This window comes from Ambystoma mexicanum, chromosome 5p (genome assembly GCF_040938575.1).
Source record: "Ambystoma mexicanum isolate Mex_15411 chromosome 5p, UKY_AmexF1_1, whole genome shotgun sequence".
In the NCBI taxonomy this organism is placed as follows: Eukaryota; Metazoa; Chordata; class Amphibia; order Caudata; family Ambystomatidae; genus Ambystoma; species Ambystoma mexicanum.
The window spans coordinates 534,283,511-534,303,608 of NC_090930.1; the positions used below are offsets into that span (position 1 = coordinate 534,283,511).

At 43.8% G+C, this 20,098-nt stretch overlaps 1 protein-coding gene across 15 annotated transcripts in view; it reads left to right on the forward strand.

Annotated features, from left to right (window-relative positions):
* Nucleotides 1-20,098, forward strand: part of DACH2 (dachshund family transcription factor 2) — a 1,006,899-nt gene that overhangs the window by 756,294 nt on the left and 230,507 nt on the right. For 8 of the 15 annotated variants that reach the window (XM_069612949.1, XM_069612947.1, XM_069612938.1 and 5 more), the window contains 2 exons: nucleotides 12,563-12,698; nucleotides 17,291-17,341. In XM_069612949.1, coding sequence (XP_069469050.1) covers nucleotides 12,563-12,698; nucleotides 17,291-17,341 — 187 coding nt within the window. The remainder of the gene's footprint in view (nucleotides 1-12,562; nucleotides 12,699-17,290; nucleotides 17,342-20,098) is intronic. The other 7 variants (XM_069612948.1, XM_069612941.1, XM_069612945.1 and 4 more) reach the window with 1 other exon arrangement.

The following is a 20,098-nucleotide window of genomic DNA, read 5'->3' on the forward strand; positions in this document are numbered from 1 at the left end:
ATATTTCTGCATTACAGGGTTGGTAAAAAAGTAGTTTTTGGATGGCTTATAACTTTGGCGCAACTCAATGAAACTACATAAAATTATGCAGCATCATTTCAGACCTGGCCCTGGCGCTGTTTCACCAAGAGGGAGCAAAATCTGAGGGCGGTCCCAAAATATTTGAAAAGCTTATAACACATCGGCTTTGTTTGACGAATTTGCGCACAAGTTTGAAGATTCTAATGTTTTTGCAAAGTTTGGTGGGATTTTGTCAAGAGGGGGCAAAATTAGAGGGGGATATCCACATTTTTAGATGACACTTTAAAAAAAAAACATGGACGTTTTGCAGCAAACTTGTGCAAGGATCATTGGCAAGGACCTGAAAGCATGGTTTTGGAAATGTGTTTGTGTTTTCTTTTTTGAAAAATGTCATAATGTAGGTACAAAAAATAGTGATATACCTTTGGTGACTGACTGTGGCCATGACCCAGACAATCTGGCAACTGGCCATGACCATGAGGGACCGGCAAGGGCCTCAAAGCATGGTTTTGCAGATCTGTCCCGTGTTTTATTTTTTCTGAAGTGCCCAAATCTAAGTGCAAACAATTGAAATATAACGTCCTTTTAACAACATTTTTTCACTGAATTTCATAGGTTTTTATTAGTGCAACTTAACCATAACGTCTCTTTAACTCAGTTTCTTCACTGAATATATATATTTATATGTATATATGTACTTTGTGTTGATGTGATGCTAAGTGCCATGAGCTTTGTTTGATGCACAAAAGCAAAATAACCATGTAATGTTAAGCACTTAGGCAGCAAACATCACAACTACACCACACAAGTCTTGATGCATTTAGAAATAATTTACTTGAGCGGTACATATTTCCTCTGAGGATTGGTGTAAATTGATGTTTCATGTTTAGTCAAAACAGAATAGATGGATTTGTGCAAGAGAAAGGCCAATTTGCTAATGCTATCGTGCTTGGTGAGACTGCTGAGACATGCCCGTCATACGTCTTCCCTCTCTGCAATCCACAGATCTAATCTCTCCATTTGTCATATTTAATACGGACCTAGCAAGCTGGAGGGAAGTAGCAGCAACCTTTCTTCATGTTGTTATTACTATGGGGGGGGGAGGCTCAGCCAATGTGCCAAACGGGTATGCTCGTCCTTTTTGCATAGACTTGGATTATTGCCTGCCATTTAACGGGTTAAGTTTCTGACTTTCAAACTATGAGATCAGGGTTTGATTCCAAACTTCGCCATTTTAGGAATAAAATGTATCATGAAGGCAAAATTACTTCCTGTCCTTTTGTCTGAGTTCTCTAATTGACTTAAGTTGGATGCCCATAAGAATAGGCCAAGCGCCAGTATTCCGGTTTACGTTCAAAGGAAATCTGGTCAATTTGTTCATTCTAGACTTTTTTTGCTCAAATGTTGCAGCTGGAAATCAACCTGTCTGCGTTTGATTAAAGGAGACAAATATGCATTGAAATAGACCGAAATCCATTATAATGTGAGTCATTACTGGGGCGAGTTTCGCTTGGTGCCCATTGCACAACATCCAAATCCATCCACTTCTTCCACAGTCTTGCCCTCTCACTACACTTATGGTGATGAGTCTGATGCTCCACCCCTTTTATATCGCCACCCCATATAGAGTATACCATTCTATACATTTGAGCTAACTTTCTCAAGCTAAGCAGTAGACAGGGGTTTTGAAATGTGTGAGGGATATGTGCCCTGCAACATCAAGCACCTGTATATTTCCTCATAACCTTCAGAAGGACTGTGAATTTTGCCTTTATCTCAGCTTGCTTGGCCTCCCATAACATACCTCACAATCATACTACTTGCAATGGAACCATCCTGTACAATGTAGATCATTTGCGTTCTATCTAGTAAAACCGCCACAGAATGGAACTCATTGCTAAATGTAATTCATTTTCCTCTACCCCCCCTCCTTTCATCCACTTCCCCCCTTCCAATCTCCCCATCTCTTCCCATGCTCACAATCTTGGCCTCTACCTCGACTCCTCCCTCTCCTTCTCCCACCATATCTCCCTCACCTCTCGTGCCTGTCGCCACCATCTCTTCAACATTCGCAAGATCTGCTCCTCCCTCACCTTCCATGCTTCTAAACTCTTAATTTCCTCCCTCATTTTCTCCCGCTCTTCTACTGCTCTTCTCTCCTCTTTGGACTCGCTGTCTCCTATCTGGCCCCCCTCAAATCCATCTACCACTCCTCTAACCGTACAATCTGTCTCCTTGGTCCTCGCAACTCTATTTCCTCCTCACTCTCCCACCTTGGCTGGCTTCCCTTCCTCTCCCAACTTAAATTTCAATTCCTCTGTCTGGTTTTCAAATCTATGCATGACCTCGCTCCCCCATATCTCTCTTCTCTCCTCTCATTTTACACTCCCTCCCGTTCTCTCCACTCGGCTGACCTCTTCCTACTCACTGTACCCCCTTCCCCATGTGCCTCCTCGCGCTTCTGTTCTTTTCAGCTCTTGGCCCCCCTTCATTGGAATTCCTTACCTCTCTCAATCCGCTCCATCTCCACCTACTCCTCCTTCCACACCTCCTTGAAAGCCCTTCTTCTCCACTCCCCTCTGACTTCCTTCCCTACAATCTTTCCTCTCCAGCTGCCCTGTCCCCCTCCTGTCTCCTTTCTACCCTCCCTTCCTCTTCCTTCTCACTCCCCCTGAATTTGTATCAGATATTTGAAATATTGTTCCTCCCTCCCCTTACTACCTCCTCTCCCTTCTTCTTCACCGTTCCCTCTCCTCCTCCATCTATGTAAATCGTTCTAAATATTGTCTCACTGGTTTGTTTCAGGATTGTAAATATGCTTCTTTCATTATTGTACATTGTTGTTATATTGTAAAGCGCTTTGGATTAAAGCGCTATATAAACCTAATAAACATAATAAACATTGCAAACTACATAGAATTGTGCGAGGCTAATTCTACTGAGATTTCACAATTAACACAGCACTAGCCATTCCTCCAACCTTGTAGGTAAACTGTGGGACGTTGTGAATTAGCACCCTGGAGAGAGCGGTGTGGAAAGCATCAGTGACCGCTTGCAATCTCTCTGTCACCTGCATGCTTCCCCTAGGTGCCTTCCGCTTTACCTCTGCTTTGGCCAGTGCCCCGGGCACTTTTGCCTCTTCCGTCATCCCACATCCACCCACCAATGAACTGCACCTCCTCCCTCAGCCCCCATGGTGCCACGGACATCTAGGTTGATATTTTTAATTTTAAACCGCATACGGACAGAGCCGTAATTTCCCCTAAAAACATCCTGGCATGCTAATTGTGATCAGCCCCCCTATGTGGGGTGGACAGGGCCAATAACGCCCCTGACCACTCGTTGCCTGGGAGACTGTTACTGGTCCTATCCACCCCATATAGCAGACCTTATAACTGTAAACATACACTGTGGTACATGAACAGATCACCTCTTTCCACCTTTAGAATTACAACAGTAGGCACCTTTTAGCTTTCAACCCATTAGATGCGATGTGAAAAGGCAGAGTACGCTTTTTTGTTGGTGCTTGAGACATTCTGCGCAGGCATGGCACAACATGCCAGATCATAAAAACCTTCATGAATCAAGTTGCACCACAAGCCACACACCCCATTCATAGCATGGATCACCTTAGAACTCCTTTAAATGGATCCATGGCATGGTGGACACTGCCCAGAGATTTGGCCTTTGCTATGTGGATGGAAAGTCTTTGTCAAACTGAATATTCGTTAGCTATCTCCCAAAGTTCAATTTTTCGTCTTAGTTCTGTACAATTGATGGGAAATAATTCCACAGGCATGGGTCTTTTATTGGCAGCATAGTAGCTCCATGTCTACTCTTGTTTAAAGGTTTAACAGGTTTCCAAAGCTAGATACTGGAATTCTGTTCCAAGCTTTATTTTGTAAAACTCAATGCTTATGTAGGCCGGCATGTGTACTTTGTGTTACAGTCCAAGCAGGCCAGCACAATGGTTGCAATTCTATGTTCCGAAGGCACGTATTGTAATATATAAGTGATGACTATTACATTACGTCACTGTTTGCACAACTTGCACCTTGAATGGTAAGCTTATAGTCCATCAAGATGCCAATGCTGCAGACATGCTTCCAATGGCTTTATGAATGGCAGGGAGGAAGAGGGGTTGATCCTGTGGCCTGACCCACTGTAGGGGTTATACCCCATGACAACATTGTCACGATTCCAACTTTGAATATCACACAGGCACTCATGGACGATGTGGACAATGATTGTGGTCAGCTGTGTCTGTCACTACAATCCCATATCACCCGCTTCCAAGTGCATCATCAACTGGTATATTTTAAAGATGATCCATGGTGTCGTTGAAACCAAAGGCGCACAGTTCCAGCTTAGAGATTCCTTTGCTGAAATTCGATATTTTACTGGCTGGAGTCACTCGTTAGGAAGTACCTTATCTTGTCTGGCCCTTCCAGTTTTTCTAGTTACCGGTTCAGTTTTTTTTTTAACACCCACTGACCGATGGCATCAAAGGCAGATGACAGATGAAATAGACTCAGTGCTGTGGGGTGGCTCGCATGCAGAATTACCAACTCCCAAGAGTTGAGATGGATGTCTTTCAGAGCAGACATCATTCTGCAGTAAAGTTACAGTAAAGCCTCTTTAGCATTCATCCTGAAGGTTACACGTCACGAGGAATGCATGTGGTGATTGGGTAGGTATGCTTTAAAGAAGCTTCATACTAAATAGCAGGTTTTAAATACAGTGATACGTTGACATTTCTGGGGGATGCAATGGAGCCTTCTTGAGAACACTATCCCCCACGCATGCTTGGTAACCCGTCAGAAGCTTCTTTCTCCCTTTAAAAGTTATTCCCATCACTAGCCTGACCTTTATTCATAATGACACCACCTCAAAGCAGAGGCGTAGCCAGGATTGTCTAAGAAGTGGGGCCTCAAGGTAATGTAGTTGGGCACACCGTAGCGACATTGACCACTGTACATGCCCACACAGCTCTGCTGAATGAGCATCTACAGATTTTAGCAGGGACTTGCCCGCTAAGACCCTACTCTGTCTACACCACTGCTTCAAAGCCCCAAGAGGACATGAGTACGTTATGCACACACTCACATACTCATTCGCTAACTCACTGACACAGCAGTCAAACACTCAACCTTTCAACTTCTCTGTCACTCTGTAACTCCTTATGATCTGTATATTTAGTTGTGAAAGTGTGTTTGTATGTTCGGTGTTGGCTTCAGCCCCATAACAGATGGTGGGCTTATATTTTGGCCCAAGGTTGGCATCCCAAGAGGATAGCTCAGTGGCAACATGCTCGCCTTGGAAGCAAGACGACACGCAGCAACACAGGTTCGATCCCCCGGGTTCGTGCTTAGAAAGCTCTGGGTATTTCAGCGCATTATAGATATGCAACGAACGCAACAAAACAAAAAAATCCTGTAACAGTGCCTCGATGCCCCCGGGCTGTGTGAGTGCTTTAAAATGCAAATAAATCAAATAAATAAATAAAATACCAGTCTGGGATATACTGACAACAGTGAAATTTGACCAACCCCACTCATGGGTCTGGCCCTGTGCTATCAGTGTAGGTGATTTTGGGAAATTGACGATTTTGCGACTATTCCAAAAATGGGAAGTTAGGACACAAGGGGCCTCATTACAAATCGCCCGGTATGGAAACAACGGTGGCGATAAACCCGCCGCCACCGTTGTTTCCATGCCGGGCGATCACAACTCCTGCAGGCGGGAGGTGATGTTCCCGCCAGGTCTGACCTGGCGGGTTTAACACCGCCCGCCTGCAGGCGGACGAGGAAACACTGGCAGCATTACGAGATGCTGCCGGTGTTTCCATGATCCCCATTCCCATTGAGTCCCATAGAACTCAATGGGAATGGGGATTAACACCATTCCGCCTCCGTGATTCCCGGAAAACCGGGGTTGTAATGCCCCGGTAATTCCGGGAATCACAGAGGCGGAATGGTAATACGAGTCCGGCGGTAACCAGGTGGTTTTAACGCTGCGGTTACCGGCAGACTCGTAATGAAGCCCAAGGACGGCATACCAGTCTGGGGTGTACTGACGATAGTGAAATTTTACCAACCCCACCCATTCACCATGCACAGTGGTGCATCAGGGTCTGGCCCTGTGCTATTGGTGCAGGCGATTTCGGGAGATTGGAAATTTAACAATTTTTCAGAAATAGGAAGTAATGACACAATACAACATAGATAAGTCTATAGCGGACTCCCACGTGCAAACCCGGGAAACGTCGGATGGTACTGCTAATTTCTTATGGCATGAAAGTCAACTTTGGCTCAAACCGATGAGTCTTGTCCATTTTCTTGCAAATATATCTATTTTCTTTTTAACACTGCACCATTATAAATCATTTCCACTTAACATAAATCAATTTTCTCAAACTTACCTTAATAAAATATTTAATCCCTAAAATGTATAATAAAGTTCTGTTTTCTTTCCTCTTGCACTTTTTTATGTTCTACATAGTGGGCTGTGAGATTGAGAAAGGAGGTGAAAAACTAATACATAAATGAGTGAAGTCATTGTTTTAAAGGAATATGAACTAGATTTTTTTTAACAAGTTTTATTTATTGATCTCGGGCAGGTTAAAATAGTTATAATCATTACTGTGTATTCAACTTACATAAAATGTCATTCAGTGATCATCCACTGTAAATCTTCACATCCTTTTGGTTGCCCCCCGCAGTTTTACATTATTACCCTAACATATGTCCATTTCCCTAGCAAGTACCCCACCCCCTCCTGTTTCCCCCAACTTGATTGGTACCAGAGTCCTTTCCCCATTAGGGGATTCCGATCTGGCCCATTTGGGAGTTCTTTGCCAGTTTTCAGGGACTCAACAAACCTGATCATTCTTAAGTAGCCTCCGTTTGTGGAAGTGGGCCTCTGTCCTTTACGAAGTCCTGGAAGGGGTTTCAAACTGCCAGGAATTTGAAGTGTTTACCTGCCTTTAGGGCACATATTTTTTCCATTCCCATGACCCCCCAGTTTGACCCGCCACCAGGCAATAATCGGGCCCAGTTCATTTTTCCATCCTTGTGCCAGCGTCATTCTTGCTGCCATCATTAAGTAGCGTGTGATTAGGGTAGGTTTATGCCCCGATGCTGCGTATGTGCCTTCTGACAACGCTCCTAGTAGTACTACTTTTGGTGTCACTGGCAGAGCCACTCCTGGTATCTCTTTTATGTGCCCCAGGACTTCTTTTGAGTACATTACAGCTTTTGGGCATGTCCACCACATGTGATAGAGGTCTCCCCTCCCACCACATTGTCTCCAGCATTCTGGGGGGTATTTTGCATTGATTTTATGTAGAAGGTAGGGGGACATATACTTGATGTTTTACACTGCGGCACTTATGATTATGCTCATACATACCCAAACATCAGTTTCAGTGGATACACTGAAACACATAACTAATATGACTCATAGGATTAAAATATATTTCTGGAACAACTGGAATTATAATTATATTTCAACTGTTGGTGATTGGCCAGAACCCATGGCTAGTAGAGAAGCAGATACATGTTTTGCACTCAAATAGCATGAACGGCTAAACTCATCACAGCTGATTTTGGAAACCCTTGCTCTTTCCAGAGAATCCTCTATTCATGATGTCAATGTTCTAAACATTTATTATCACAAAAAGTAAAGTGAGAGTGGAAAAAGTCCCCTGACTGAGTGGAGTGTAGGCAAATCCTAACTGCTGGTTCCATAGGACTGTGCCTTAGTGTCAAACCAGAATTAAGGGTATAAAAGGTAATTGAATCATAAACATCAATTGAAAAGGCCACGACAATTAGCAGTAAGCAGAAGCTGACAAGGTTTCAAACAGATAACATTGAGTGTTTCTGAGGGGGACGTTTACACATTCTGCAGTTCTACTTAAATTCAAATGCCCCACCTGAATTGGAGTTCCATTGAAATGAATGAATATCAGGCTAGGGGAGCAGATGGTATATTTTTTATGTTCCATGAGCTAGAGCTGGCAAGCATAATTGGTACCTGAGTTCCCCTGAGGAGCGTAAGTTCAATACCATGACATATTTTCAGCCTTTTCCCAGGATTTGAGTGCAGTCATATTTAAAACTGGCCCTTCCATTATAAAAGGCACACAACTGAGCTTTGGTGTAGCCCCTTATATTTCTTTTGAAGTCATATTTTAGACTAATATCCAGTCACTCCTGAAAAATAATGGTCGTAATTCTTTCTCTTTGAGGGTAATAGTGTAATAATGGAACCGTGGAGGCCTCCCAATAAGTGTAATTTCATTGGGAAAACAGGTAACATGCTGGAATTGGCAAATATGTAAGACCATCATAAAACCATGATTAACTGTATAGTAATTTGAATTTAATACATGATAGCTGATCAAGTTTATGAAAAGAACATGTGCAATGTGAAAAAGTGTGTGAATGAGAAAGTTACTGATTAAGGGCAGTTCTGTTGTGCATACCACAAAGTAACCTGCACCTCTACACTGTACATCTGTAGCATATGATAAAAGGAATTGTTGGATGTTTCTTGAATTTGTTATGGTCTTGCTTTGTTCTTTTATGAAGTAGGAGAAAATAAAATGTGTTGGATGCTCGGAGCTAATTTCATCCGCTAATGCAGTGGCTTAAAAATAGCACCCTTCAATGGCAGCCAGTGGAATGTTTAATTAGAGGGATGTAAATGTTTCCCACAAATAAGCAACCAAGCATAGCGAGGGAGCATGAACCAACCAAGCAGTGTCCATTGGGCACTAATTTAGGCCAGTATAGTCATGTAATAATACTCATCATGATGGGTTCACCCTTGATGCTCAGTAAAATGTGCCATGCCACAGTAAAAATCATGTTCAGGCTGGCTGCACCAATTAAGAAATGTAGGTTTGTAAAATATAGAAACGTTCCTCTTGTTGTTGTTGCCCTTGATGCTAAAATAAAAGCCATGACACAGTAAAAAAGATATAGCCATACTGGCACCTCCCATCTAGGCCAGTAACACATACGAATACTCATCACTTTGTCTTTACCCTTGTGATACTCAGTAATAAAATACCATGGGACAGTAAAACATATGTGTAGACTGGCCCCACTCATGTAGGCCAGTACCACATACGAATAACCATTTCATTGCTTTCCCATTGTGATGCCCAATAAAATATTCCATGCCACAATACAAATGTGTGCAGCATGCTGCTTTTACCCTTGAAACCCATTACAAAAGGCCATACAACAGTACATGAAATGTCCATCATGGCCTACATAAGAAAACACTCATTATGCTGCCTTCACCCTCAATGCTAAGTAAAACATGGTAAGCCACTGTAGAAAATATGTCCAGCTGGCCCACCTAAGTAGGCCAGTACCACATAAGAACACAAAGAATGCTGCCTTCACCCTTTGACCCAAGTAAGCAAAAAATGCCATGCCACAGTCATAAAACATGTTCTTTTGGTTCGCATCCCTCCCCCATCAGAGATCAGCCAGGCAACCCACATCAATTGTCATACAGCGTCATTCATGCTTCATTCATCAGTACTACCAAACAGCATCAATACACTCTCTAATTCACACAGCCACTTACAAACATAAACCCTTGTATGCACGCATACATTCATAGATACCGTTTTATTTATTGTTTTACCTGCAGCCCACTCCAGATTCATGTCCACTCTGCTGCCTGCTGCAATGATGGCTGTCGTTCCCATGCATGCAGGATATGGCAGAAACCCAGAAGCAGAAAGTGCTTCCTGGCTCCTGCACATTCCATTGGAGCCAGCACATATACATCACACCACCCCTCGGACCCTGGAAGCCCCCATTGCACATTCTTCCATGCAGTACTCAAGTATGCATCCCCAATGGGCTATGCAAGGCTGGGGAAGCAACCCCTACTACCTTCTTGCATGGGCCACTGGGCATGAATGATGGGGTTCTGAAAACTGTCAAAGGAAACCAGATTTCCCCTTGACAGTTAAAGCCAGCCATAGGACACTCCCTCAGAAACTTGCTGTGAAGAATTGGCTTCTGCCCTGCAGGAGCATGAGGATGAGTAGAAGCTAAAATGCCCACTCAGCCCTCACAATTCTACAAACCAAGGGCCAACACAATCATTAAGGTAAAACAAGTACAGTCAAGAGATATACCTCCTTCACCTTTTGTGCTAACGTGGGCCAAGGGAAGGCTGTACTCTTTAGAGGGGTGTGAATGTGGTTCAATAGCAACCCAACCTCTGAAGTATATCAGTCCAAAATAAAGGAGTGTCCAACCGGGGTTCTATAAAAGTATAAAATTAAATCAGACACTCCATGTACAGTAGCAACTAACTAGAAAAACATTATACAACTCCCCCGCCCCATAAGTAAAGAAGACGGAATAAGCAAAAGATACTAGATGCAGCACTCTGGGTAATGAATCAGGGGTGAAAGGCAAGCAAAAACCACAATGTTCCTGAAAAAAACATATGTAGTTGTGAGCAAAAAGGGTTCAAAGTGATCCAACCGGTCTCTACGGCCCAAAAAATTGACAAAGAGGGCGGTTACCAGTTAATAGTACCTTCTTTGCAGTTCTTGGTGGTTTAACAGTGCCAAACCAGGATTCTTAGCACTGTGCATAAATTGTGAGAGAGAAAAAAGGCAGCAACAAAGGTTCCTGCTTGTTGAAATTTGTTGAACAGTTCTTGAAACATGCACCAAGCAGTTCAATGGTGAACAATTTAGGATCCTGATTGTCCTGGCTGCCAGGGAGCTGAGAGTTCCACTCCAGGGGCTCAGGGACCAGATTAGTCCTTTTCACATACTCCCAAACATGGGGGAGGCTTGCACACAATTGCACTGGTCCTTAAACACAATGAGGACCTGCGTATCGCGGTGCCTGGGAGAGTGGTGGTGTTGCTCCAGCAGCCGATTACCCCAATGGTACCTGTGGATTGTTAGGGAACAGAGTTCTCATCTGCCATCGGAAAACCTTCCTTCACCTCACAACTAAAGGACTCTGGAAAGGACCTCTCACAGTCTTCTCAAGTAATGATCCAAAGATGCTTCAAGATGAGATGATTCAAAGAAGTGGTTGCAGACCCCTACTATTATAGGCAAAAGTTCCAGGTGATTGGACGCAATGCTTTAGGGATCCAATCCCTGCCCTTGAAATGAGTGGACTTTGCCCTTCTGATGTCACACCCAAAGTTAATTTCTCCAGAGAAAGTGGGGTGCAGAAAAGAGAAAGCGAGGCAGAGAGATAGAAATTTGTGGAAGCCTCCATCCCTTGAACAGAGGTCCCCTGCCTACCACAGCTCTGCCCCTAAACTTAACAAAAGAATTTAGAAATGCAGCACCATGATTTGAGGCCTGGCTGTATGTGAATGGGTGCGCCTCTTGGTTTCTGTTCCCAGGCCAGCATCATGTGAAGTTGCTGACCTTGGGAAAAGGGTGTTACCAGCCCTTACAAAGGGACAATGAGAAGCAATCCCCAAGGCTACAGTCCTGTCAGTGCGGGGGGGGGGGGCTGTGTTTGGGAGGAATGCACATAATCCTTCCACAGCTGTTCTGGGCCCACAGGGCTGACACATGTGCAAAATCAATTTAACGTGGCTGGGATAACGCAGAGAAATGGGTTCCATGTAATAATGTTGCCACAAAAATCTCGCCATGCAAAAATATCGCCGAAAAATTGCCGTTTTTTGTGGCGACATTATTGCATGGAACATGCGGGGGACACCCCCGCAAACCCCCAATTTTTTTTTTTTACATTTTTTTTTTTGCCCCTGTCCCCATATATATTGTTACCCATATAATATTGCCGCGACCTTTTCCCGGCGATATTATTTACGGCGACCATATATGTGGGGATAATATTACCTGATACCGAGAAATGCTGGCCACCATACCCTAACTCAGGTGTAGCTTATATTTAACAGTTTAGTGTGCCACATGGACAGGATCCCCAGAGTTATGCCGATTTTGGAAAAGGACTGCATATCGTAAATACAGCTGCAGAGACTTAGGTGCCTCTTGACACCTGCAGTGACAGACGTGACCTCTGAACCTGCTCTGTGCCACTGGTAGAGCAGGTGCTGCGAATCAGGATACTGATGCAGTGGGGCACAAGTACTCACTATGCTTTTGGCATGGAGCTTATGAAAGGAGAATCTGATTTGAAGATTTCCCTTTCAGAGATGGAATTACACTCACCATTTTATTATTTAATACATATAAAAAAAAGTGGCAGGGCTTTCACGCCCTTGCCAGATGGCAATTTATCACACTTGCTGCAGCTAGGGTTGCACTCAGTGCTTGGCTCATCCATATTGAGTGACCGGTTGACCCACTATCGCCCATTATGGAAGAGCCATCCCATGTCCCTTATCAAGCAAAGTTACGAAGTGAAATTGGACACAACTTCTTTTGACACTCACTCAATCTGTTGCTTATGTCATCATAAATTAGTAGTTTGTATTTTTGCAGCCAAGAGCAAACGAAGAGAGTCTTTACTAATGCCTTTGTCCTGTTTTCCATTTTAAGGAAAGAATTCACGACAGCCCTTCTCCCACCCCATCAATGGAAGACAATCCGCGGCCTGGAAGCCGTGCTTCTTCTCATCAGAGCAGTAGTGTATCCAGCTCTCCTTCCCAACTCGACAACATACAAGACAGAATTGGTTGGTACTTTTTCGAATACTTCAAAGGATTTCTACTTTGAACACATGTGTGGCTCTGGTCCTCTCTGTGCGGTTTTGATTGTTTTTGGGAAGTAATGTACTTGGGGCGCAGAAATCCGGGTGGTCCCGGGTTGACCCCTTCAGTATTACATAGGAAAAGAGTTACATAGAAACAATTAAATTAAGACAAACAAGTTCTCTCCCAATGCTCCCCTCATCTAATCATTTAAACGTCTCCTGGGAAAATACATATATAAATTAAATACATGTTTTGAACCCGAACTTTTCCAAAATGTTGAGAAAATGGGATCACCGTATTGGAACAAATATAACCAATTCAACACAATGGTATTTCGTTCTGGTAAGACTGCATGGCATGTCTAGTAAAACTAAGCTTCGTATCCCCTATGACAACCATCAAATTTGCAACATCAGGTCTAGATGCATGGAACGAATGAATATAGCATTTCAGGGCCGGTAAAGCACTCCAGTTTGTGTCATTACACAACACAATCACTGCATCACTTTCATCTTCCAGACTAGACTTCTATTTCTACCGCTGTTATGAATTCCTGTACTTTTCAAGTGATTATGTTTACTCAATATATTTCTCGCATTCCCTAGAGTGTAATGCCTCTACTGTCTCTTGTTTGTATTTACTTGCTTAGCTTCCGGTTGTGGTCACTGCACTTATTGCACAGCATCACTACACACGAATCGTCCTATGATTGTCTCAAGGCAGCCCCGTGTTTGACGATGTAGATTCCCTAAAGTCCAAGCCCTTGCCTATTGGTTACTTGCTGATTGCTTATTTTTTTTATCGCTTTAAATCCCCACTAGACCCCAGTTCTATCTCTACTCCCAAGCATGAGCTCTGTACCCATTTGTGAAAATGGGATGGCAGATTGCACGATTGTTGGGCTCTCTCACTGGTTGTTTGAAGCATGGCCATGTGTTTGCATGGAAGATATAGCTGCCACTGAAAGCTTGAGTAGCTATTTGAGCTGGGATGCTCCGGGCAGCAACTGGCAAGATAAATGCTTTATAGCTCCATCTTTCTGTAGGTCGCCTACACTTTCCATACTGCACGCCTGTTTTATCACCAAGATACTCAGAAGTATTATAGGTGATATACATATTGATGACTTTACATCAGTTCTGGTGGGATGGAGATTTCTTCACTGACCATCTTCCATTACATTAACAGGTTTTATCCGTTAATCCTCCTTTTTTCCCCTGTTTTCCCCTACTACACAGATCCCTTCCACCCATGCAGTGCTTAATTTGTGAAAAAATAAGTACAGGCTCAAATATTTTCTAGCACACCCATGACACATCAGAACGGGTAACTTCCCACTCACTGTTGCCAACACCCACGGCTACACCGCTCAGTGTCAATATGCATGAGGTTAAAGCTGCAACCCCCACTGGCTCATTGGGGTGGATGGATGCACTAACTAGGGCAGATTTACATATTCCAATTAGCATAACATTAAATAACATACTTGTAGTGTCTTGATATCAGTCAAATGTTTAAGTGTGTCTTTAAACACAATCATTGTTAACATTTTGCTCGGAATGTATAGGTGCTTCTTAGGTGACTGTAAGTTAAAATAAAGAAGTTGCCAACACAGTCTGAGACAATAAGTGCCAGGGCCGAGCCCTGGCAAACACCTCCACAAATTAAGCACTGTTCCCACGTATCCCTCACCCCGTGGCCTGTAATTTAATTCATTTTATGCATTTCCAGCTCCTCCCACTCCTAATTTTTGCTTTTAATGCTTCCAGCACTATTCACCAATTTGGCTCATGAGCGTAGTTTATTAGAACATATGTGTTATGTGTTTTTCTTGGGGAGCTATGGGACTTGTAATACGAAAGTACACAATTCAACAATAGCACAGCTCTGTACATTACATGTTTATATTTTCCAATCACTTGCCCTCTGCATTTTAAAGACCCACCTACCAGCAATGCCTCTTCTTTCCTATGGTCGTGCTGCTTTTCTGGTGTCTCTCCACTGCTTTTCGGCTAGAACTCATTTCCCAGTTATATCCTTTCCAAAGGTGGTATAACCGGCTGCAGTGCAGAATGCCTCGCATTGCTCCATGCCGCACAACATCCAAGGGCGTCCTCTTTACTCTTGCTCCGTAGACCTAGAAGTGTATTTGTATCCAGTCTGTGAGGAAAATCGGAAAGTGATTTCTTGCTTTCGTTGCCTCTTTTCCTCTCCCAGCCTTTTCTATATCAATAAATGGGTTGTCATGTTTCTTTATTCCTTTTCGTACACTGCCGACCTGAATGGCCACCAAGGCCATAGGACTGGTAATAGAAAGCAACCATTCCCTTTTCTGATAAAGCATTGGAGTGCTTTGAGTTTTGCAGTGCACTCATGGAAGAACCAAAGAGATCTTCAAAATGCTATTCAAGTAGATGTTTGTCACTGCACATGATTTAGACTTGTATGTTACATTCTTGTTTGCATTATGGTAACTACAGTGAGCTCTAAATGCAAACTTTATTATGTGTGCCCATAGCAAAAAACGATGTAATGTAGGTGAATTTTAGAATGTGTTATGCATCTTGGAGCGGTAGAATTTCCAAAAAGGGCAAAGCCTTTTTATGAGCATCATTCTCCCTCTCAAATGATTTGCTTTAAGAGTGGGATACATCTTAGAGTATTTAAGAAGTTTAAGGAAATGAAGAATGTCATTAATAAAATAATTAAAAAAACAGATTTCCCATATACAGCAAGCATCTCCAGTGCCACCCACTCGGCTGGCCATATTGTCAGCAAAGTTCTCTCCCGCGTGTCTAATGCAAGTCCAACCAATTTGAAATGGTCTACTGGACTGAGCATCTCCTGCTCCTCTTCTCCTACACATTACTATCCTAAAGTGCCCCTCCAGTTGTGTCTGCCCCACCTTCCTTCCCTCCACCACACCGACCAGAACACCTCACATTGCTACGGTCCCCTTCAGGGCTTTGCTTTAGAACCAGGCCATGACCAAACTAGACCCTGGCCCTCATTACAAGTCAGGTGTTAAGGGTTTAACGGCACCGTCGGCGCGGTTAACCCTTAACGCCTGATTCACACTTTAACGCCTGCTTTTTGCAGGCATTAAAGTCCAAGGCACTAAGCGACCTTGGTGCTAATTACGGCACCGTAATTTACGGTGCCGTAATTAGCGCCTTCCCCATCCCGATTATGCCCTATGGGGCAAAAATGGGAATGGGGAAGGGCAAATGGTGAATGGGGAATTACCGCCCCACTCACCTTGGAATGGGGCGGTAATTCCGCCATCCACCATTGCGGAATCCGGCATGGACCATGGTGCTAATAGAACCATGGTCCACCGCCTGACTTGTAATGAGAGTCCCTGTGTTTGTTCTCCCTGTGCCGGTAAAGGGACCCCGAAGTGATCTCCTTACTGTAGACTGGAAGTCACATCTATGGAAAGTATTGAGATCAGTAAATCAGATGGATCCCCACACTTGCTTCAATGCCAGATCAGACAAAGGTGTGCCCACATTTTTTTAAATAATTAAAGCCACCATTTTAGAAAGGACATTTCTGATTAATTAGCCTATTCTCTCTAATCCTTCAACACCTCCTGTAGCCTTTGCACCAAAGTGCTTTGCTTGTCAGACCCGGGCACAATCTCAGCTGTCCCTCAGAAGCAACGCGCAGCAGATTCCTTTCCTTCATCGCCTGCAAGGTCCAAACCCCACGCCAAGCAACATTTCCCAATCTCCCATAACCCACCTCAGCACTTCATGACCCACCCTCACCGGAACACCGCCCTTCTTCCCAAACCTCTGATGACTATTCTACCACAGCAGAGCCTTCAGCCATTCAGGAAGGAGCGCAGGCCCATCCTGCTCAGCCCTTCACTTTCCAGCAGGCTCTGACTGTGTTGCGGAACCTTGACGCTAAGGGATCAGGCTCAAGCTCATTCTCTGCTACCACACATCATGATACAGTCTTCCACCCGTAATAAAGATCCCACACAGCGGTGTGAGACACAACCTCAGCCCACCTACCCCATCGATATCTGAATACGCCCCAGCCCCTGAATCAGCAGTAGGCTTGAGAACGGCTCCATGTTTTACTTTTCCCAGTAAAGATTCCAACATGCAATGGGCTGACTGGTGAGCGTTTCACACGGGGCAAGAACTACAGGAAACTACATTATATACCTGCCCAGGTACATAGATCCCTTTTATGCTTATGTGGTCACTCGTTAACAAACCCCACCTTCTTTCTGCCGTTGCCTAACAAAACATTCAGATTCCTTGCTCTGAACCTCCCGGGCTATCGCAGCATATGCCAACAGCGTGACTATTGTGTTTTTGTATGTATTTATTTGTTTATTTAATGGAGTTTTATACTGCACCATGGGTAACCAGACACTTCAGAGTGCAACTATATTTCCAGATGTATTCATATCTTGCTGATAGTGTGAGGTGTAATTGCCTTTTTTAATATAGGAAGTAGATGATGTCGATGATGTTTTGAGAACCATAGCCTAGTCTAGCAGAAACAACTGCCCCATGTAGAATCATGAAATTCCTGCCAACCTTTTTTGCAGCTTGGAGTTTTCCCTCCTTTGTACATCAAAAGACGCTGCAAGTGCAGAATAGTAAGTAATTGTCCACATTCTAATTCGAATTCCTGTTTTCATGAATATGATTGCTGGCACTGTACATTTAAAAAGGACTGGATTCGGAAGCAAACATTTCTCTGACATACATGGGACATATCCATTCCCAAGAGGGTCACAGGGTGTGCAGATGAATCTTGTTGTATAGCAATGTAATTGATGCGTGTTAATGAGGCATCAATAGAAGGTGCCAGAAATCTTCAGTTTCCTTGGGACGAATGGTTACGCACCTGTCAGTCTTTCATTAAAGATTTCTAGGGATAAAGGAAAACTGCTTTTACCTGGGACACACTTATTCTTACTTCATAGTTTAACGAGCCGGGGAAGAGAGTATCTCAGTTCACTCCTTGTTTCCTTTTGATTTTTTCTTGGCCATCTTGATTGGTATGGGCCATGTCATTGATCACTTGTTTGAACAAACTGTTCTTTTGTATTGTTTGTGATCAACATCAGTGCATGCACATCCATCATACCCAAAGAGTGTCAGATCAATTTACATTGACTCACTGGAATGATGAAATAACATAGAGTGTTACTTTGCGTGTAGCGTGGGGGATATGTTATGCAAGATGAGGGGTAGCATGGCGGAAGTATGTCAGGAGTTCATCGAGATTCTTAGTACATTGTGTTTTGGAATGCAACCTGTCTTTTTGCAAGGTTGTGTAATGTAAGTGGGAGATAGAACTGGAAAGAATCTATGAGGTAAGTGGAACGGACTAGGTCTTTGAACCATCATACACTAAAATGTTATCCATTATTAACACATCAGTTAACTCTTGAGCTATTTCTGCATTGGACCTCCATAGAGGAAGTAATGTCCTACGGCCCTCACCAAAAAGTCCCTGTAAGAATTTGCCCTGCATGGTAGGCTCCCTTGACTTCTTCCCATCACTTCACCAAACTCTTGTACCCTCAATGTGAAGACTCAACAAGATATAGATGCTGTCTCCTGAGCTTGCCTATACTGTCTTCTTAAATGCTAACCATCAACCTAAGCAAGCCTTTCGTTAGGCTAAAATAGGCTACTTTGCTCCAAGTAGCTGACACTTCACGATGCTTATGTCCAACTATCAATATGAAACCAACTTTCTGGCCACTGCCTATATTGTCAATCATCAAGGTCTATATACCTGAATGTCTTATAGATTAACCATAATTTGTGTAAATGTTTGAGGGCAGAAGCAAGCAAACGCTCAATGATTTTGGCAACATGTTGGTGTCATTGTGCTATCATGGATGGAGAATTCAGAGGACACTAGAGGTTCTGGTTTTTGTCCTTACCAGGCAGGTTTGTGTTTTGGAGGACTTGCAAAGGAATTACAACAGATTTCAAAGACCTGTCGGTTTCGACTGGAAGAAGTCAAACAAAGAAATAAAGGCTGTTTAGTTTGAAGCCACAGACTTCACCTCTTGACCCAATACCTGCTTGGCATCTTAAAGCCTATAAGGCTCATTACGAGTGTGCCAGTCCAGTAAAAAATCCGGAAAAATTGCTGGTAATACTGGCTCTGTCATTTTTAACGGACTGGCACACTCTGAGTTTTCCAGTACAGGCTTTGATCCACCGACAGGCCTGACCTGCTGGTAGGGTCCTGTACTACTGCTGCCGGTGATTGCGGCAAACCCCTTCCATGGAGTCCCATTGGACTCCATGGAATTGGGAGCTTACTGTCGTTGCCGGCACCCATAATATCCTGGTAATATCAGGATGTTGGGTCCCGGTAACGGTAAGGCAGGTTTGCCGGTAGCCCGCTAGAATTACTGGCAGGTTTCCTGCAAACCCATAGTGAGCCCCTATCTCTCATTAGTTAGCTCTACCATTCAAATTCTGAATGACAGACCCATCTGGCAGTAGCTAGTCGCCCTCAGCTTAGAGAAAGGCATAGGGCCTCATTACGATGTTTCTGGTCCGGAAACAAGGTTGCTGGTAAGGTCACTGGCACCCTTGTTTCCGAACCGGCAAGCTACAAGTTTGCCTGGTGTAGCCGCTGTGCCCGACAGGTCTGACCCTGCCAGGCACAGCGGCCACAGTAGGCAGACTTATTATGGGAGCATCGTTGTTAACGGTGCCGGTGCTCCTTTGTCCCCACTACCATAGAGTCCCATAGGACTATATGGGATGAGGTTTAACAAATCTACCGGCGCCTTACTTCCCGGCCACTGGACTTGTAATAGCCGGGTGGCACGGGGTGGTCAGGCGCAGTAAATTATTACAGGTCTGGCAGCAATCCGGTGGTAGAACTGGAAGGGTTACCGCCGGACCTGTAATGAGGCCCATAGTCTTTCCAATGTAGAAAAAAACAAAGCCTGGATGCTAATTATCAACCTACTAGTATTTTCCAAAGTTATTGATAGAACTGGTGTTACCTAAATGCAAGACCTTCTGGAACTATATGAAAGACTCCACCTCAGTCAACTGGGCTTTAATCCCAGAGAACAAACAGATTCTGCATTGGCTGATACCTGGGACACGACCTTGAACACTGTGAATCCCTATCAGACAGCGGTGCTGTTTCTTGAAGATGTCTCTCCTGCATTTGACCCTGTTGACCACCCTCTGCTTCTCTAGAGGGTGGAACAAGATAGATGGGCCAATGCAGGTTCTATGGCCTCCTTTCACTCATACTTTAAAGGCTGTTCCCACAGCATCAGTTATTTGACTTCCTTTTGAAAAGCTTTAGAAAACCAACATGTTTTGTTGACTCCTGAGGTCCTATTGCCTGCATTACTATTTTA